The sequence below is a fragment of the Rhinopithecus roxellana genome, chromosome 16 (assembly GCF_007565055.1).
Source record: "Rhinopithecus roxellana isolate Shanxi Qingling chromosome 16, ASM756505v1, whole genome shotgun sequence".
Classification (NCBI taxonomy): Eukaryota; Metazoa; Chordata; class Mammalia; order Primates; family Cercopithecidae; genus Rhinopithecus; species Rhinopithecus roxellana.
This window is the reverse complement of record NC_044564.1, coordinates 12,370,657-12,391,364: the sequence shown is the minus strand read 5'-3', so window position 1 is coordinate 12,391,364 and position 20,708 is coordinate 12,370,657. Positions and strand designations below refer to the sequence as shown.

The window sequence follows — 20,708 nt, the reverse complement described above, 5'->3', positions numbered from 1 at the left end:
TACGTGTAAAGAAACAGGGGCTCAGGAGGTACCCAAGTGATGGGGCAGGAATTCCAGTCCCATTTGTATGCCCGATGCCACCTGGAGAATTCCAGGGCACCGCATGGGAAACCCGTGGTGCTGTGCCAGCCGGGAGGTGGCCATGGCACCATTACCTCCTTCTCTCTCAGACCCTGCTGAGGTTGGGCCATGCTGAGATCCAAGCAACCCAGTCAGACAGACCCTGCTGGACTTAGGTGGAGGAATCCAGCCATCCCCTCCTCCCCTGGCATGAAAGGCTGACCACTCCTGCAGAAAAGAACTCAGGTTTATTTGCAAGTAAAAACCATGGTCTGAAAAAAACCCATTGGTAAATGTACAGTTTGTGTCCATTTGGGGTTGCCACCAGCGTGGGGGGAGGGGGGCCCAGATCCCTGACCCGCATGCATCGGGCTCCCACATGTTCACAGCTAATCTCAGGCCTCTGCAGTTTAGCCCCCGGCAGAGGACACCCCGTCTCCTGCTGAAAACCATCGGACTTCCCGGCTGCACTCAGCCCTCCAACCCTCCTGCCTTTGTGCAGTGCAAAAACCAAACCAAACCAAATACAAATCTCAAAACAAACAAACACAAAACAAAAAAAATTCACGAAAGGTCAGGGTTCTAAATTATTTTTTCTCAGTGTCCTTTGTGATCATGATGACTTATTTGTCAACAAACTAAAATATACATCATTTTCTTGCGATTATAAAATCTCTTATTATTCACAGATATATAACGGGAGATTTGGATGAAATAATTACAAACTTTTTTCCCCTTAAAAAAACAAACAAGCCAAAAAAACACAACACAACAAAAACCCCAAAACCAAAACACAAGACCTTTCTGACGACAGTCAACACAGGGGCTACTGGCTTCCTCCCCTCCATCCTCGACGCCTGCTGGGCCGTGGGGCACAAAGTGCTAGGTGTACCCTGACACGCAGGCCCCAGGGTGCTCTCTCCCAGGCCGACTCCTCGCTTCCCCTGCCCTGCCTCCACCTCCCCTCATTTCCCAAGCCTTTGTCGAGGGCCACTCTCATCCTGCCGCTCCCCATCCCCGTGACTCCTCCCACCTCTTCCCTACGCCCCAGAAGCATAAGGCTCAGAGGTCACAAGGCCAAACTCAGAAGAAGCCCGCAGGTCCCCAGCGCCACCCACAGCAGGGATCAGCCTCCCCCATACCCAACCTGGGCCAGGCACCTCCCATAGGCTGTGCAGCTGGCCAGAGGGATAAGGGGCTACAGGAAGCCCAGGTCTCAACAGAGGCTTTGGCAAGGAGCTGGGAGGGAGACACTGCTGCCAGGTAGAGAAACCAGGATCTGGCTAACCCAGCCGGAGGTCAAAGGCCAGGAGTTGTGGCTGGGGGAGGTAATGGGGTAGAACCACTCCCAAGAGCACTTACTCTTGAGTTGCCCAAGGCCCAGTTTGAAGGCTGCAGGGACCCTTGGAAGGAAGCCCTGCCAGGGGCTAGAACCAACCTCTCATGCCAAGGCTGGGCAGACCCTCAGGGACCACCCTGCAGGACAGCAGAGGGGCCTCCTGGAGAAGGACCTGGCAGGAATCTAGAGAGGAGAAATCCCTGTTTTCTTCCCTGCCCATTTCAGGGTTTTTACAAAAGATGTACTGACCTGGCAGCAGGGCCGGGGCCAGGCAAACACCTTCCCGGGACTCCAAAAAGGGTCTCTCAGAGAGAAGGCAGGAAACAGTACCACTGACCAGGGAGCAGGGTTGGAATTTCATCCTCCTAAAGGCTCCTCCCAAGAGAGGGGCCTGCCCTGTGGGGTCTGGGTGTGCCCCTGCCATGGAGGGGAGTGGGGGAGTCAGGGAAGTCTGGGGAGCCAGAGTGGCTGCAGAGGGCCACTGTAGTGCTCTCTCCTCCTGCGCCCTAGCACAGTGGGACAAGTGGGCCCACAGTGAACAGCCTGGCTCTGGTCCCATCTGCCTCCCGAGGCCTGACACCTCCCCCTGGGAGCAGCAGGAAAAGACAGGCAAGGCTGAGTCCAGGGGCTAAGCAGAGGGGCTGGGGGCAGGTCCCCTCTGCTGTCCCTAGCCCTTCCTGGGACAGCATCTGCTGTTCAAACCTAGGCTCCTGACCGCCATCTCAGTTGGACGGGGGCAGGCGATGGGCTTCCGGCCTCAACTGCTACCCAGAGCCTGGCTTGCAGTGCTGCTGGTGCCCCCTCCTCTGTGCTCTGGGTGGGGCGAGCCCAGGTTTCCTCTATGTACAATAGCATACCCAGTGATGGGTCGCCAAGGGCAGGCTGACAGTGAAACGGTTCGAGTTTAGGATTCTCAACACCCTTCCCATCCCTGTGGGTGGTGGAAGACTGGGAGGTTGGTATTTCCCCTCTGAGTCACAGAGGAGCTAGAGACAGACTTCAGGGCTGGAGTGACTCTCCCAAGAAAATCTGTGTGTCTTGTCCACGTTCCTGCCGTCACTGGATGCCCTCCTCTTCTACGTACGTTGAAGGAAACCAGCCAATCTGAAAAAGATGGCAGGATCGTGTCTGTGTGTGTGTGTGTGTGTGTGTGTGTGTGTAAGCAGGTGTGTGCATGTCTGTGTTGGGGTAGGGGCAAGTAGAGACTCATAAAGATAGGGGGTCCTTGGGAAGTCCAGAGTTCTCCGCAAGGCCTGCAATTCAGAAGCACCTGATGGAACCATTGCCCAGGAATAAAAGGAACCCAGAAAACCACCACCCTTGGCCAATTTAAGATGTTCTGCCCACCCTCCACCTGCCAGTCAGAAAAAAAATAAATTCTCCTGAGGAAAAGAACATCACCCAGAACAGCTACAGTTTTTTTCTTAATACACAAGCTTGGCATTCAGTCAGGACCAAATGACAAAAACCAACAGAAAAAGCAGGCAGTAGAAATTATAACCACAGGTATTGAGGTCATCTGTCAGGGGAGATAAATAACTCTAATTTGTACGTTTAAGAAAATGGATGAAAAGGCAGATAATTTTACCAGAGAACCTAAATCAGAAGTCAAATAGAAATCCTAGAACTGAAAAATATAATGAATGAAATGAAGAATCCAATAGAGGGATTTAGACAAAGCAGAAGAGAAGATGCATAAACGGTAAGATAGGTCACTAGAAAGTGACTAAATAGAACAGATAAAATTCATCAAGGGAAGATAAAACTAGTACATTAAAGTTTGAAGAGGAACAGGACATTTACTTAACTTCAAAGTGTTACCCTCCACATTTCTTGCTAATGACAGGCAACAGTTAACTTCACAGTAGAAGAACATAGCAAATATAATCTTAAACACATGATCAAAGTTAATGTCACAAATAATGAGACAAACTGGTATAACTCATCTCCTAACAGGACACTACAGCATTGAGAAAGTGCCAACGTCCCCATTGTGGTGTTCCCAATGCAACCTCAATCTAATCATGAAGAAACATCAAACCCAAATGGAGAGATATACTACAAAAATAGGTGGCTGAAATGCTTCAAAAATGTACAAGTCATGTAAGGCAGAGAAAGGCTGAGGAATATTTTAGATTAAAGAGAGTTAAGGATCACAGCAGTTCATGATCCCGGATTGGATCCAGGACCAGGAGAAAAGAGCTAGAGAAGACATGATTGGGATGACTGGTAAGATTTGAATCGGGACAGTGGATTAGATAATTGTATTATATCAAAGGGGAATGTCCTTGGTCTTAGGAAATACTTAGGGGTAAAGAAATACGATTTCTGCAATTTACTCTCTAATGAGTTAGAGAGAAATAGACACACACACACACACACAGTGCAAATGATAAAGCAAAGGGGGCAAAACATTCACAATTGGTAAATCTGGGCAGGTTACTCTCACTTTTAAGAGGAAATTTTGAAATTTTATGTTTGAAATTTTGTTTCAAAATTATAAGTTACAAACATTTTACAATGTGAATATTTAAAAAGAAAGTGAAATAAGGATGATTTTAGATTCAACAGAAACTGAGACTTCGTTAATAGCAGATAAACTTTAAAAAATATGAAAGAGAGGGGAGGTCAGCCAGCAGAGAAATGGTCTTGGGTGGAAATACAATAATGCAAGAGGAAATGGGGAGCCCTGGGAAAGGTAAACACGGGGTAAATCTAAATGAGCACAACTGCCTAAAACAAAAACAATGTCTTCTAAGGTTTGAACATATATAGAATTAAGATACATGATGACACTTGCACAAAAGTTGGAAGGAAAATGGATACAATCAAAAGTTGCAAGGTCCTTCCTTGCATTGCCTGGGAAATAGTAAAAAAGTACTCATTTAAGGGAACCTCTGGTGTAAGGTTACCACTTAAGAAAAAAAGTATGTAACTAACAAACCAATGTAGGCCAGGGGAAGTAGAATTAAAAATACGTTAATTCAAAAGTAGGCAAGAGAGAAGAAAAAAGGAGTAGATGTGACAAATAGAAAATAAAGTTAGATTACTTACTTAAACCCAAATAGCTCAGTAATTACACTAAATGTAAATGGACTACACATGCCTATTAAAAGTCAAAGACTGTCAGATCAGACTGGCTTCCCCAACTATTTATAAGAGACCCATTTTAAATATAAGGAAAAAGACAAGTTTAAGTAGTATGAGAGAAAATAATATGCCACACAAAGCGCTAATCCCAAGAAAGCTGGTGTCACTACAACAGCAGATAAAGGAGATTACAGCAAGAATAACTGCCAGAGAAAAGAAGAGATGTTTCATAATGATAACAGGGTCAAATTGACAGGAATTATCCAGTAATACTCAAACTAGTTGTTCTAAAACTTAATGCTGTATAGAAAATACCTGGATCTGGGAAAGGGCCCAGGTATGTGCTTATTATATTACAGCTTCAGGCACTTTTAATGCCAATCACACAAGGACCACTTTGAGAACAAGTGGTCCCAGCCCTCTAGGTGGGCTACCTACGCCTCAGTACCCTTGACACTTCTGCAAGGCAGTTGGGTAAAAACTGGATCAGACTTGAGCGCCTCCAAGGGGCAGACTGCCTGATAGGTGAAGGCAGAGCGAGCGGCTCCTGCCACTGGACAATGGAAGGGACAGCACTGGGAGCCAAGGTTAACTGGCCCTCTGCAGCCCCATGCACTTGCCCTGTGCACCTGCAGTTCAAAGAGGAAGCTGGGCATTTTCTAATTGGTGGCACGCGGAACTCTGGTGCTTGGATGGATACGTACTGAGAGACATGGGTCAAAGCTAGAGGTAGAGATGGGGTGTTGGGATAAAGAGGCCATGGACTTATGCAGAATCTTAGGGTGCCCGGGGCGCTCTTAAGCCCACCTGGCACTTGGGAAAGTGTGAAGGGATGGAGGTGGGTAGGGACACAATGTGTCCTACTGTCTCACCAGGGCATAGATGGGGCCTTAGAGAATGGCAGGAGGAGCCCAGAAAGGACACCGTGTCCTCCTCAGTCCTGTGACCTCCCTTCCTGCAAACAGAGCTTGGGGACTTACAAGTAATTTGAAGAGTGCAGCTGTGAGGGCAGCCCAGAATAAAAATGGAACAGGGTGGAGGGTCCTAGGAGCTTGGATCCAGATCAGACCTCTGTAGCCAATTCCTGGGCTATGAGACCTTGGGTTCGTGGTAAACATCTGGAGCCTCAGTTTCCCCTGTGAACGCCAGCCTTCTGGGCTGCTGTGAGGATGAAGGAGATTGCAGAGGGTGCCTGGGACAGGGCCAGGGATGTGGACATAGCTGTGGTGCTAGTCTGCCTGAGTCACCAGGTGGGGGCTGCAGCGAGGCCAGCCCCGCACCCTCAGGGTAAGGCCACTCACCCGTCCATTGGTCTCGCCCTTCCACCAGCCCTGGTCCCCGCCGATGCGGCTGTAGATCCTCACCACGTCACCCTCCCGCAGCGAAAGCTCTCTCATGTCTCGGGCGGCAAAGTTGTACCTGGCCACAGCCGTGCCAATGACGCGGGGCGTGAACACTGTGGAGAAAGATGGGCGGCATCACACGGCGGCAGTAGGGGCCCAACCAGGGATCGAGGAGGCCCTTGGGCCAAGCTGGGTCTCTCCCCTGGTGCCCAGCACCTTGCTCTGTACCCAGAGAGGAAGGATGTCAAGCATCCAGGCTCTGGAGGGACACACTGGCCTCCAATCCCAGGCCCTCTTGCCCCCTGGGTCTGGGGACACAGCACATCCAAGTCCCTGCAATGAGGATGTTCTTAGGGACACGAGCAGGTGCCCAGGCTTTGACCATCATCATTCCAGCGGTCCCCCAATTCCAGAGCCCAAATCCAACCAGCAACCCAGGGGAACCAGCTTGGCCCAGACACAGAATCCTGATAGACAGGTGACATGACCATGGCTGAGGGTGAAACACACACAGCTGCTGGGAAGGGACTTTGACTCTGGCAGCTGAAAGCCATGAGGTCAGGGCTGACTAAAACCCCCACCTCCCTGCACCCAAGTCCCACAGCGCCTCCTCGTGGCCACCTGTTTTCTGTTACCAGAGGCAAAGCTCTTGATGAACAAGGAGGAATGACAGTGGACGGGGCTGGGGAAGTGGCCATCAGGGTGGGCGTGTCCACAGGAGGTGGGTGGTGACAAGGGTGGGACCAAGCCTGACGTGTCCTCAGGTGCCTGCAGCAGCCTCTGCCCAGGCTCCCCAGCCCCTTCCTCCCCGCCACCCTGCGCCAGACTGCGGACAACTGTGGCCATGTCAGGCAGGGCTGTGGGGCCAGCGGGCAGCTCCGTGCTGGGTCTCCCAAGGCAGCTGCCACAGGCCTGGTCCCCCCACGCCCTGGGGAGCAGCGGTACCTGACCAGAAGGGAGCGGAGGGGCCCTGAGAAGCAAAGCTGAGGCCCTGAGGACCGAGAAAAGAAAAGTTGTAGGAAGCACAGGAAGCTGCAAAGAGGCGAGAGAGAACGTGAGGCGGGCAGCAGGGCATCCATGCACAGTCACGGTGGGCACAGCTACAGGCTGGGGGGCATGGGGCGGGGCAGGCCCTTTGGCAGGAAAGGCCCTATAGGGGGCAAAGGAGGCAGGGGGCAGCGTGGGTTGTCAAGCCCCACCCAGGCACAGGCGTCGCTCAGCCACACCTGAGCTACCCCTGGAGCCAATCTCTGCACCTGCGTCCTCGAGAGCAAATGGGGACCACCTCCTCTCATGCCCTCGTCTGGCACACAGCAGGTGCTCATTAAGCCCAGCTGTTCCTTTCCTGTCCAGCTCAGCCTGTGTGGGACCCATGGCCCTGCAGGTCCCTGCGGGCTGGAGGATGTAGGGTGACTCTGGACAGAGTCCTGAGCGGGAAGCCGCATGCTCTGGGCCTGCCCCTGCCCCTGATTCCATGTGGCCTTCCCTGTTCTGGGTTGAGGAGTCCAATCTGCAAACAGGCTGCCCCTCACAGAGGAGGCCCAGGGGCTGGGCACAGACAGGGATCTGGGAATGGGTGGGCCTGCCCTTTTCTCTCCCACCAGTGATAGCTCCATGCACAGGGGTCTCTGCCTGGACCTGGCCCCTCCAACCCCCACTGGTCTCTGGATGAGGGAGCCAAGACAGAGCAGCAATTCTGAGCAGGTGCAGAGCCCCGCCTGTCACGTGGCCCAGGAGATGCCACACGATAGCATCTGTGACAGCTGGGGGCGCAGGCGGGGGACCGGGGCTATGTTCCCAGGGGTGGGACTCCTGGCCTGGGTACGTGAGGGCAGGATCTGGGTCCTGAGAAATGGGCTAGGGCAGACCCCTCTGAGGAGTGCTGGTGTGCTGGCTGGGCTGGGGCGTTACCTGGGGACCGGCTGGAGGCCCTGGAGGCCGAGCGTTCCCGGGACTTGTAGGGGTACTTGAGTGTGGTGTCCAGCTGCTTGAAGCTCTCCTTGAGTGAGTGGCACTGGTAGTACTCCACCAACTCCTGCAGGGCATACACGCTCACTGACAGCTGCCACCTCCAGAAGTCCTCCCGCAGTGACCTGGCCTCCCTCTCCCACCTCCTGGTTCATGTGGGGGAGACTAGCTTCCTGGACTCCTCAGAACTCCCCACTGCCCCCCCAGCCCATGGTGGGTGGTCAGTACCTCGAAGGTACCAGCAACTCCCCCAAAAACTTTCTAGAAAAAATAATCTGCAAAAGATGCCGAAAGACGGACCAGCACGGATGCTGATTGCCAACAGCTTTTATAATGGAAAAACGGAAACTCTGTATCCAGCACTTGGGGCAAGCTTCTAGAAATAACAGGATCTCCAAGTGACAGAGAGCCATGCGGCCATCAGTCAGGGAAAGATTCATTGATGGTCAGTGTGTGTGGCCTTGAAAAGTCCACTAACAATCAGCTGGGGTATTGCCAGCATTATTATGTATATAATATAAAGCACACCTAAGCTGCGTGTAGAGAGGTCCTGAGGACTCACTGAAGTGCAAACACTCGTTTCCACTTTTGTTTTTTCTGGAGGTGGGGATGGGATATTATGGATTTTTTTTTTTTTTTTTTTTTTTTTTTTTGAGACGGAGTCTCACTCTGTCACCCAGGCTGAAGTGCGGTGGCGCGATCTCGGCTCACTGCAACCTCCACCTCCTGGGTTCAAACAATTTTCGTGCCTCAGCTTCCCAAGTAGTGGGGACTACAAGCATGTGCCACCATGCCCAGCTAATTTTCGTATTACTTGGGGTTTTGCGATGTTGGCCAGGCTGGTCTCGAACTCCTGACCTCAAGTGATTCACTCACCTCAGCCTCCCAAAGTGCTGGGATTATAGGCATAGGCCACCACGCCCAGCCGGAGATTATGGATTTCTGCCTGACCTTGTGCTTTTCTGTGGCCACAGTGGGGAAGCTAAGAGCTTGGGGGCCTCTAGTCAGGAGTTTTCAATATACACAACTTTTGTAATTAAGAAAACAAAATGTAGGCATAACTTTAAAATCATTTCAAGGACTATGCCTCTAACTGCATTCCGGCTGGGACGGAGGGTGGGGGTGAGTCAGGGAAGGAGTTGTTTGAAGCCATACATGTATAACGAGGCTACCCAGCCAGGCCCCAGCTGGAAGCCCTACTGGGCGTCAGTTTCTGCTCTCGCAGGAGGATGGGCACGAAAGGAATCTGGGGATGCTGGTGGCCTGGGCTGTCCTCACCCCACCCCTGCACTGTCCACCAGGGTCAACCACCTTGCCCAGGCTTTGGGGGTCAGAAGTCCCAATTCAGGAGGCTGTGACACAGCTCTAGCTGTCCGAGTGCCTTAAAAACTAGTTCCCTAAACCTTTCCCACACTGGAAAGAATCAATCCTCACAGGAAACATGGCCACTTGCTCAGGGCCGGGAGGAAGCACCTGTTCCCTGTGGCTGGGGATGGGAGCCGGCTGGAGCCGCGAGTCACCTACCAGGAGGCTGTCGAATTTCTTGGCTTCTGTGATGTGGATCCAGTTGTCCTTCTCCACCACCTTGATGTGCTTCACTTCATCATTGAACCTGGGCAAACACATGGCCCCGGTGGTCACTGCATGAGGGCCACGTGGCACCGGCCCCCTCGGCAGCCAGGCTCATTCTGTGTTTGCTGCAGCAAAGCCCCTCGTCCCCAGCCCCTAGGGCCACTCCCTGTCAGCTCTGTCCTACCCCAGCCCTTCGGGCTACCTGCCTGCCTGCCCTCCTTGCTCATTTGGGGCCCAGAATCCCTGGCTGCTCAACTCCCCGCCTCTCCTGGCCTCCAGCCCTGCTAAGGCCTCCTGTCCTGGGCTTCTGCTCATTTGCTTTTCGGCACCAGGAGCCTCTCCTCCTCCCTGTGGAGCAGCTGGGCCCAGGCCTGACATCTCCTGACATCCTTCCCTGCACGTCCACTTGGCCAGCCAGGCCTCGGGCCTGCTTCTCAGAGGTGCCAAGCACAAGCCTGTCTGGGCCTCGGCACCGGCTGCTGCCCCTGCCAGACACTCACCTCCTTCTGTTCTCAAGGCCCCTTTATGTTCTCAGGTCTCAATTCAAATGTGACCTTACAGAACAGCCCCCATACCCCTCCCCTGAATGCCACCCACCCCCTTGCCAGACACAGACATTACAAGAAAACTACAGCCCAATGTCCCTAATGACTATGGAGGCAGAAATCCTTAGCAAGCAGTTGGCAAACCAAATCTCTCTCCCATACCGTCAGGCGGTGCTTAACCACAGAGACCTGTTCTGAGAGATGCAGGCAGGCACTTCTATCACTGTACGAACGCCACGGAGTGCACTTATATAAGCCTGGATGGCAGAGCCTACTGCACACCCCACACCTAGGCTGGATGGCAGAGCCTACTGCACACCCCACACCTAGGCTGGATGGCAGAGCCTACTGCACACCCCACACCTAGGCTGGACGGCAGAGCCTACTGCACACCCCACACCTAGGCTGGACGGCAGAGCCTACTGCACACCCCACACCTAGGCTGGACGGCAGAGCCTACTGCACACCCCACACCTAGGCTGGACGGCAGAGCCTACTGCACACTCCACACCTAGGCTGGATGGCAGAGCCTACTGCACACCCACACCTAGGCTGGATGGCAGAGCCTACTGCACACCCCACACCTAGGCTGGATGGCAGAGCCTACTGCACACCCCACACCTAGGCTGGATGGCAGAGCCTACTGCACACCCTATACCTAGGCTGGACAGCAGAGCCTACTGCACACTCCACACCTAGGCTGGATGGCAGAGCCTACTGCACACCCCACACCTAGGCTGGATGACACAGTCTATTGCTCCCAAGCTAACAGACCTACTGAATACCATAGGCAGTTGTAACATGAGGTCAGCATAGAAAAGGTATGGTAAAAACACAGTAGAAAAGATTAAAAAAAAAAAAAGGACAGCTGTATGGGGCGCTTATCAAGACTGGAGCTTGCAGGACTGGAAGTTGCTCTGGGTGAGCTGGAGAGTGGTGAGTGAATGTGAAGCCCTAGGACATTGCTGTGCACCACTGTAGACTTTATCAACGCTGGACACTGAGGCTACACTACATTTATTTTTAAAATGTTCTTTCTGGCTGGGTGCAGTGGCTCACGCCTGAAATCCCAGCACTCAGGGAGGCCGAGATGGGTGGATCACAAGGTCAGGCAATCAAGACCATCCTGGCAAACACGGTGAAACCCCACCTCTACTAAAAATACAAAAATTAGCCAGGCGTGGTGGTGGGCGCCTGTAGTCCCAGCTACACTGGCAGCTGAGGCAGGAGAATGGCGTGAACCCGGGAGGCGGAGCTTGCAGTGAGTGGAGATCGCGCCACTGCACTCCAGCCTGGGCAACAGAGTGAGACTCCGTCTCAAAATAAATAAATAAATAAAAAATAAATAAATAAATAAAATGTTCTTTCTTCAATCGTAAATTAACCTTAGCTTACTGTCACTCTTTTACTTTACAAACTTTCTAATTTTTGTTAACTTTTTGACTCTTGGGTAATAATACTTAGCTTAAAACACAAATATATTGTACAGCTGTACAAAAATATTTTATTTCTTTGTATCCTTATTCTATAAGCTTTCTTCTGTTTTTTTTCTTTGTTGTTGTTGTTTTTACTCCTATGATAACAATGCCTTCTTCTGGAATGTCTACTGAAGGACTTGCCTGAGGCTGTTTTACAATTAAGTATTTTTTTGATGAGTAGAAGGAGTACGCTCTAAAAGAAAAAGTATTGTATAGTGAATCCATAAACCAATAACACAGTCAGGTATTACAATGATCACATACTATGTATGTGCAGAATTGTTTCTGCTATGCTTCTATATGACTGGCAGCACTGTAGGTTTGTTCACAACAGCATAATCACACTCACATGAGTAATGGGCTGATCTGTGATGTTACCAGGCCATGGGAACTTTTCAGCTCCGTTATAATCTTATGAGACCACCACTACATATGGGGTCCCTCACAGACTGGAATGTCATTATGTGGCCCATGACTGTATTTATCTATATAAACCAGACACATAGCAAGGACCCCACACCACAACCAAGTGGGACATTCCAGGAATGCAAGGTTGGTTTAACATCTGGAAATCAGCTAATGTAATAAACAGTTGTTAAACAAATGGTGGCCTGGCTGCCTGGTCCTCTGTGAGGCCTACATAAAGCACCCATCTTGTTTCTCCCTGGATTTAATGTGTACCATGAGTGTGTGTGACCCACCTCCAGCTCCCAGTCGGCAAGGCCCATCTTAGCCTCCTGCAGGCCAGGCATACAGAAGGCTTTCTGAGAATTTTCTTTCAGGTGAGCAATGTCCCACCAGCTCAGTGCTTGGTGGGCTCCAGCCCATCAGGGTCTGTCTCTTGCAGAGTTAACTACAGCCCCAGGGAGAGGACATAGGGCAAGAGGAGGCAGCTCCCAGGGAGAGGGCATAGGGCAAGAGGATGCCCAGACTGTGCCAAAGCTGCAAGGCAGCAGTAGTCACAGGAAACACCCTCCTAGGCCCCTGGCTGCCTCAGAGCAGTGTGACAGGTCCACTGTCTCAACCTGTGGGGCTGCTGGGAAATCCCTGAGCTCACACAGCATTTCACCCACCCACTTGTACCTGAGCTTATCTTGTTCCTATAACCCAGAAATGTCCAACCTAGCCCACAGGGCAGCCAGGAGTGATGTAAACTTGGACCATCTGTGCATGCCACACAGGGCTTCAGGCCCTGCCCAGCACACCTGTAGAGACCCCCTGAGTCCTCAGCACCACTTTCATCTCAATAATGTCCTCACTTGGGCAACAGATGACATGTCCACCCCAACCCCACAAGCTCAGGACGTGGAGAGGACAGTGGTCTCCACTTCAGAACGGCACTGGGGGATGGGTCTCCTCGAGCCCAGAGCCACCACTTACTTGATGCTTATTGCAAAGCGCTCAGCCTCAGCAGGCCGCTCCCTGATTAGGTAGGTCCCGCTGGCGTGGGACTTGAGCAGGTTGTCCGTCTGCTGCCTCTCCATGTTACCTGCAAACCTACAGGAGGGGGCCAGGAGGAAACGAGACACAGTGAGGACAGCGTCTGAGGGGCGCCCAGCCCTCCGTGCGTGGCAGGCCACATGAAGTACTCTGCAGTCCTCATCTGAGAGCTCACCTCCTAATGAACCCAAGAGAACAGGCTGGGTCCCTATGAGTGGGGCACCACTGTGGGTGGGGTCTGGCATCTGACCCTGCCTACAGTGGGATACAGTGAGGCTCAGGACGGATCTTGAGAGGGGTGAAAGAGAGGGGTGACTGTGGCCGCCAGCCAGTCCCATGCTCTGTCTTCTGCTCTACAGACCCCGAGGGCCTGCCAGAGGAGTACAGAGTATTCAGTAGATCCAATTTCCTTCCTAAAATATATTTTCACTATTTCAAAAGCAGTAAAGGCGTAACTGCTTATGTGGATTTTTTTGGTAACACCTTGGAGATTGCCAACATCTATGCCAGTTGAATTTTGAACAGACTTTGAAACGAAGCTCTTCCTGCCACCTGTACGTCTGGGGGGCATTGAAGCCCACCCTGGGAAGACGAGTGCCCTCCCAGAATCTGCTGCCACACTGTCAGGAGAGTTGGGACTTGTGTGATTTCAAACAGCCTCACTGTTCCCATCAAGCAACTGTATTAAGTCAGTAAGTGGATTACACCTGTGACCTTAAATATACCACTTTTACATAGTGCACATAAAATTTTAAAAGGGTTTCATTCCCTGAAATATCTGAGCCAGCTGAGCTGTTTTAGAGAGGGTTAACAGCCACCTACAGGAGGGGGACTCCCCCAGGCTCCTGGCAAGGATAGGCCAGGAGGGAGAAGGCATTTGGGAGCCACTGGGCTCAGTGCCCTGGAGACAGCAAGAGGCAGCCTGGGGCCTCCACCCTGCCGGGCCACTCACAGGCATCACCCAGACCCGGCGGGCATGCCTCCATAACAAAGAGGCCACCAGATGCCCACATACGCAGCTCACAATCCACTCACCAGGGGTATGCAGTGTAGTCGATCTCCCGGGACGGCGGCCGGCTGATGGGTGGCTGGTGGCAAAGCACAAGAGTGTTAACGTCCCCTCAGGGCCACCCAGAGAGCAGGGCTCAGAGGGGGTCGCTGTCGGTGACCCAACCCCCAGGCCCAGCATTGGCTGCCCTGGATGGGACCATCTGTGGACTTAGCCCCAGTGCTCCTGCCCTGGGAGGTGCCCAAGGGCAGTGGCCGGGACAACCTCATCTCTGGGTAGATGCCCCACAGGTCTGATGGAACAGATGCCGGCATAGCCACCAGCTAACACTGAGATGGTCCCCTGGGAGGGCAAGGACCGAACGTGTGGGGAGTTCCCAGCCAGTGGACGTGAGCACACCCACAGCCAAAGCTCCCTGCTCCAGAGGTCCCGAAGCCCTGGGGTGGGGGTCTGGTGGTGGCCACACTCAGGTGGGTGCTGCCGCTCCAGTGAGCAGGTAGGGCTCCTTCCCTAGCTACAGCCCCCGACCCTGGCCTCACTGGGCCACAGGCTGGGCACAGTCTCAGAGACTACCTCTTCCCTCGCACCCTATTCACCATGCAGATGGGATAACTGAGGCCTGGGGAAGGGAAGGGACCTGCCCCAGGCCACCTAGTGAGTTCGTGACCCTTGTCCTCCCTGGTGCCTGGTCCCCTTGGTCATCCAAAGCACCCTAAGTGCTGAGCACTTGCCCTTTCAGCAGAGGTGGCACAAAGGCTGACAGGACCGGGGCTGGGGTGGGGGGCACTGGGGCTGCCACACTGGGGTTGGGCACCCACCCCCTGCACCTTCAGAGGTTTCACACTTTCACTCTGACCTGTCCTTTTGGGGGTGGAGGTGGGGTAACTCATTTTACTCAAGGCTGACTGCTGCCTTTCGTCACACAGCTGAGAATTTGCTCCATACCCCTGAGATGAAAGCAATACCATATTGCCTTTGTTTTAAATAGCATAAAGTCTAGCTTTGAATCCATATGGTTGAGAGGAGCCTTTTTTTTCTTCTAAGGCTGCATAATAGTCCAAGAGAACTTATAGAGTCCCCGAAATCTGGTGAAAGGCAGCTGGCTGGTCTTCATCCCATTACAGCTGCTGCAGAGATGCCCGTTTTGGTGTTCTAAAACCACAACGAGATGCCACCCGATGGGCTGAGCCCTTTACACACAGGAGAGCGTGCAGCCCCGCAGCCCCCACCCATCTTCTCTCTGGGCTCCGGCTCCAGGAAGCAGCTCACAGCAGCCTAAATTTAGCAAGGACGTCCCGAAGAAGCCAAAAATGTCCACGTGAGAAGACAGCTCCCAGGACCCTCGGCACCCAGGCCACTGTGCTCCGGAAGCTTCTGTGGGAAAGGACTCACCCTTCCATCCACAGGGCAGGGCTTCACAGATGAGCTGGGGAAATACCCTGACTTCCTGGTTTGCACCAGACGACCCTGGCAGAGGAAACAGATGGTTAGGACAAGGGGGCTGAGCCTGGCCTATGGGAGTGTGGGGCCATTGAGATGGACTCAATCCCGGTCCTGGAGGGCAGCAGACCCAACATCTTCCTTCCCGACCTCAGCTGACCTGAGAGCCAGTTAAGGCAGGGAGGTGCCGGGCGTCCCACCCTAGACATGAGAGCACTAAGGCCTGGCAAATCGGCAAAGCACCTCTGCAAGGCCCTCCAAGAAGCTGGCAGTCCTGTTCATACCCAGGGAAGGACAGAGCAGGACTGAGACTCTGCACAGCACAGATGGCCTTTTGCGCCCTCTGAACCTCCTGTTACATGAATGTAGGGTCTGGGACAAGAAATTCATCACCGAGTATGGACTGAGAATGACCATGACAAAATGACCACAGCATCATTGTAACCTGAACATTGATACACATTCGGCTCTAACGTCAGCTCCCACGGGAGGCTGCCTTGCTGGGCTAAGTGCCATCAAGGTCCTGTGGTGCTCTGCTGACCTGCGGGTCTTGGGGCTCCCTTGAGCACTGGGGCTTGGTAGAGGGGCCCAGGAGCACGTGTCTGAGTCCTTGGCTCAGACGCCCCAGTGCCAGCATGCTCAAGGACATGGGGTCTCAGTGTGTCAGGAGGAAGGCAAATGCTCCCAGAACCCTTTACAACCCAGCCATCGGCTGAAGGTGGGGATGAACACCCACAGAGGTCTCCACTCTGCGCACCTTGGAAACAGAGCAGCACATTCCTGGCTCAAAACCATAAACCACATCACGATGACGCCATCTGTGCCCACCTGGGGAAGGAGTGAACCTGCCCACTCACCCCATGATCGCATGAAGGTTGCTGACCTGAACTGAGGTAGGTGTGGGGAGGAGGGTGGGCATGGCATGGCCAGGGCAGAAGCCTGAGGCGGGCCTATGGGACACAACAGAGGCAGGAAGGACAGGGGCCAATGGAGAAAGGCTTGGGTGCCAGGGCAGGAGGGCCTCTCCCGGGAAGGGACGCTGCATCCCCTACCATGTGAAAGCAAACACCCGGGGGAAGACCAGGTTAAGGTTCCCAAGAACGCATGCCATGGTGCAGAACGGGGGCACTGAGGCAGGAGAGGCCTTGCTAGCCACCCTGTGCCTCCTCCTCCCTGGTGATCTCTCGCCCCTCTGCCTCTGCCTGGGGATGTGCAGGACTTTATGCTTCTGCCCCAGGGAACAGGCAGGAGCCGGAGCTGGGGACCCTCGACCCTCCCAGGCCCTAGGACCCACCTCCCACCACGGAGACTCAGGGTCACCCCTCAGCAGCTCAAGCACGTCGCCCGTCTGGAAGGTCAGTACAGGCTTCCCGGGAGGGGCTGGGTTGCCATGGTAATTCTGCATGGCCACCATCTTGGGACCTGCAAAGGACAGGACAGCTCACTCGGTGACTCAGCAGCTCGCTCGGTGACTGACTTGGCCCCAGCCCGCAGCCCACCCCATCACCGAGCTCGGCCTCCCCCGGCACACACAGCCCTGTGCCTGCATCTCCCCTCCCTAAATCCTTCCCATAAGCCTCGTGTCTTTTTGATAAATATCATAAGCAAATTATTGATGCAATAAACAGACTCAGGGGTCATCACGGAACAGCAACTTATTTTCAGATGGCACTTCGTGCTTTCTTCCAACACCCTTGAGATCTGTGGCCCACAGGCAGCTGTGCGGGGCAGAAGACGAGGGATCCCTCGTGACAGAGACGGGCGATGGGTCAGCAGGCCCAGCACCTTGCCCAAGGCCACAGAGCTCAAAGAGGAGCTCTGGGCCTGAAATGGGGATCCTGACTGTGCCCCCAGGGAATCTGGAGGCTGCTCTTAGACAAGCCTTGCTCCGACCCAGCCCTGCCTGTAGCTCTCAAAGAGCCCACATGTCTCCCAGCCCAGTTCCTGCCTGGTCCCAGCAGTAGCAGTGTTTTTCATCTTTTGTCTTCTGCTAATGAGGGTGAGGCTGTACTGAGCACTGCACTCAAGTTTGCAGATAACACGATGCTTTCTATGCTGTGTCTAAAAGCATGTTTCCATTAAGCAACCCACGGCAAGGCAGGAAGGGGATGGAGGACGTAGTGGGAAGACGGCAGCACCTTTTGGTCTCAAGTCTCTGGCTGCAGCTCAGTGCCCCTCCCTGGGCAGAAGGCCCTTGCCCCTCTGCAGGCTGGGTCCTGTCCCCACAGCCTGTTGCTGCCTTATCAGAAACAGAGCCAACTCCCAAGGAGGTGCCACGGAGGCCAGAGAGGCAGGAGGGAGGGGCCCCAGGCGGCGGCATCCAGGAGCCTGGAGCAGCTGGTGGCTGGGCAGACCCGGCCATCACCACACCTGGGCCTTGGCTCAGCTCCCAGGTGACGGCTGACATGGGTGACAGCAGAGGGCCCAAGACCAGATGACTCACCTGGTCCTGCTCCGGAGGCGTCCTGTGAGGACAAGGACAGAACACAGTGATGAGAGAAAGCTGCTCCTTGACTGTGGCCAATGCACTGACCCACCCCCTCCTCCCTGTCCCCACTTGTTCCCAGATAGAGGGATCAAGGCAGGAGCAGGGGAGGAGAGGGACACTATGTGACTCCCACCCTGGCAATATACTCCACCTCTGTGCACCTCCATTCCTGAAGGTCTGTGCCCTTCCCTCTCCCACTCCTTACCACGAGCCCCCACCTCCTCCAGGAAGCCTGCCCTGACCACCTGCTCTGAGCCTGAGCTTTGTGGTCTCCATCTAGGACACACAATGCCAAATACAACGAAGTTTCCCTCCTCCATGAAGGCTGGTTCATGTGGACCTCATAGCTCAAGGGGTACATGAAGCCCCCAAAGTGATTCCATCCCCACATCAGCTAAAGAGAGGGCTCTGAGCCAACCGGGGGACTCAGGGACAGGAGGGCTGGCGCGCAGGACCCAGAGCTGTACCCACAGCTGCAAGCAGCCAGTGGGCAAGGGAATGGTAGGGGGGGCAGCTGGGATAGGAAGACACCGCTGGGGCCCCTAGGAGGACTCTACTGACACCCACCAAGGAAAGCAGAGGCCTCTTGTGACTGAAAGTGGCTCATCCAAGCCGGTGTGGCTCCAGGAGTGGTGAGAGGCAGACAATTGGGTATTTCTGGCTCTGGGCACACAGGGCTGTGGCGGGGGCGGGAGCAGAGGGAGGGGAAACAGTTTGCGGACTTACCAGATCTGCAGGAGAAGCTGGAAAGGAAGCAGGTCCGGTGTTAGAGGGGAGGCCACCGATGCCAAGGCCCCGTGCGGCTCTCACTCACACCGACCCAAGCCTCTGGGACAAGCTGAAGATGGTTAGTGAGCCAAGCTACAAAGTGGTCTGTTTTGGACATGGATCATGGACACGCAGGTCCAAAGTCATGGCTGTGAAAGCCTCTTGGTTACTTCTGGCAGCAAATTCTGAGCTCTGGCTTTAGGGGGCCCAGGGGAGAACTCGGACCGGATAATAGACCTAAGCTGGTGAAAAGGTTGTCCCGCCTGGGCCACCTCTTTTGAATGGCAGCAGCTGCCTGGATCACTGGGTGGTACCTGGCATGCAATGGGGAGATTTCCACAATCGCTTAGTGATGCCTGCTGGGGCAAGTGATGAGGAGGTACTGGTACGCATGCTACCCGCTTGCCGTCCTCAGCTCAGACACCCAGGTGCCAACATGCTCAAGGACACAAGACCTCAGCGTGTCAGGAGAGCCAATGTTCCCAAGACGTTTTAGGGCCCAGCCATCTGGCAAGCTGGCTGCCACCCACCACCAGAGGAGGCAAGGAGCCCAACAGCTTACACACATGGCTGACGTGACCTCCACCCCACCCAGCACTCACAGTGCAGACAGCCCTGGACAGACAGGTATCCATAGACACCAGAGAACAGGTTCCAGCTTAGTGGGCAGGGGTCAGGGGAGCCAGCTGGACAGCAGCTATGACTGTGCCTGATGAAGGCTTCCCACAGGAAAGGCTCTCAGGAGAGGCCAGTATCTCTCTGGAACATCTCAGCCCCCATGGGCAGCAAACAGCTAAACCAGCCTGGGCACAGCCCAGAGGTGAAAGCTACAATGGTCAAAGGAACACTGCCCAGAGCCAAACCACGGAGCAAAGATAGAAGCCTGGACCAGAGGGAAGGCAGCTTGGACATTCTTAAGGGAAAATGGCTACAAGTGGCAAGGACAGTGTCCCCCGGCAGAGGGATGAGGAGGGGGGCAAGGACACAGGGGAGTCCCAGGTCCCTGAGAATGGAGCTGGTGCCAGCCAGGGCACTGCCAGGACATGGGAGAATGCAGACAGCAACGCTGGCTTCCAAAAGACCTGCAGTTGCCTCTCTGGTGGAACCCTAACTACACATACTAGGAAAAACTGAAAACCGTACAGAGGTGGGGTGGGCGGGCGCGCACGTCCGCAGAAAGCAGGACAGTGCCCGGGGCCTCGTGGCAGCTGGCTTTGCCTGGGGATAGCAGGAGTAGTTTTTCTCTCCTCCTTTACACTTCTCTACATTTTCCAAATTTTCTATGGAAAATCAGTAATTAATAATCAGGGGCAAAACAGAAAAATCACAGAAAAAGAAAACTTGGCAGGAAATATACCAAAATCCTGCCTTTCAATATTTCTAAGTAAGTTCACAGGTGATGCTTTTTCTTTAAAATTTCATTTCTTTTTTTCTTTTTCTCCAAATTTTTGGTAAGTAAATGTATTACTTTTAGAATCAGAAAAAGAAAAAAAAGGTTCTAAGTGGCTGCAGCCCGTCGTCTGGGAGAGGGACATGCGGCCACAAGAGGGCAGTATTGATGGACACAGCTGAAAAGCCGTGTTCAGCCCACAGGCTGCCTGCAGAATCCTCCAGTACTAACTCCAGGGGCTGCAGGATCCTGCACACAGCTGGGGGACTGCATTGGGCCTGTGGTGGGGACAAGGGGGTCTGGGCTGACCTTCTGGGCCTCTCCTCCGGTTAGGGTACTGGGCTGGCACTCACAGTAAATGGTGAATTAACTATTGATCTAAAGTCACAGCTCAAAATGTATTCCGGGCGCTGGCGTCTCCAGGTGACAAGCTGGCTTTTTCTGTCTTAAAACACTTCCAGGAGGCCCAAGGAGACAAGACCCAGATACTCGGCCTGGGGCCACCGGGGGCTCTTTGTTGAATGGAAGCTCCGCTAATAGGTGTAGACATTGCCGAAAGTTTCAAGCCTCAGTTTCTGGGGCTGATGATGGAGGTGACATCCTGATGTCTGCAACTTCTCTGTAAAGAGCCATCTCAGGCTTTGCACCGCTGTCCAGCTGCCCTGAGCTGGGCACAACTCCAAATGTATGCCCCCCAACCCAAGATGCTTCAGGGGAGCCTCCAGGGCGCATCTCTGCCTCTGCCCACTGCCAGCCTGGCTCAACCCTCTCCCTTCCC

General features: G+C 53.7%; 1 protein-coding gene across 1 annotated transcript in view; it reads right to left on the bottom strand.

Moving 5' to 3' along the window:
• Positions 1 to 289: 289 nt before the first annotated feature.
• VAV2 (vav guanine nucleotide exchange factor 2) overlaps positions 290 to 20,708 on the bottom strand; it is a 228,344-nt gene continuing 207,925 nt past the window's right edge. The window contains exons 18-27 of the mRNA XM_030919729.1: positions 18,499 to 18,515; positions 17,728 to 17,749; positions 16,579 to 16,706; positions 15,237 to 15,311; positions 13,871 to 13,923; positions 12,776 to 12,892; positions 9,325 to 9,412; positions 7,744 to 7,867; positions 5,791 to 5,945; positions 290 to 2,503 (exon numbers count right to left, since the gene is read on the bottom strand). Of these exons, the coding sequence (XP_030775589.1) occupies positions 2,456 to 2,503; positions 5,791 to 5,945; positions 7,744 to 7,867; positions 9,325 to 9,412; positions 12,776 to 12,892; positions 13,871 to 13,923; positions 15,237 to 15,311; positions 16,579 to 16,706; positions 17,728 to 17,749; positions 18,499 to 18,515 (827 nt within the window). The 3' untranslated portion in view covers positions 290 to 2,455. The remainder of the gene's footprint in view (positions 2,504 to 5,790; positions 5,946 to 7,743; positions 7,868 to 9,324; positions 9,413 to 12,775; positions 12,893 to 13,870; positions 13,924 to 15,236; positions 15,312 to 16,578; positions 16,707 to 17,727; positions 17,750 to 18,498; positions 18,516 to 20,708) is intronic.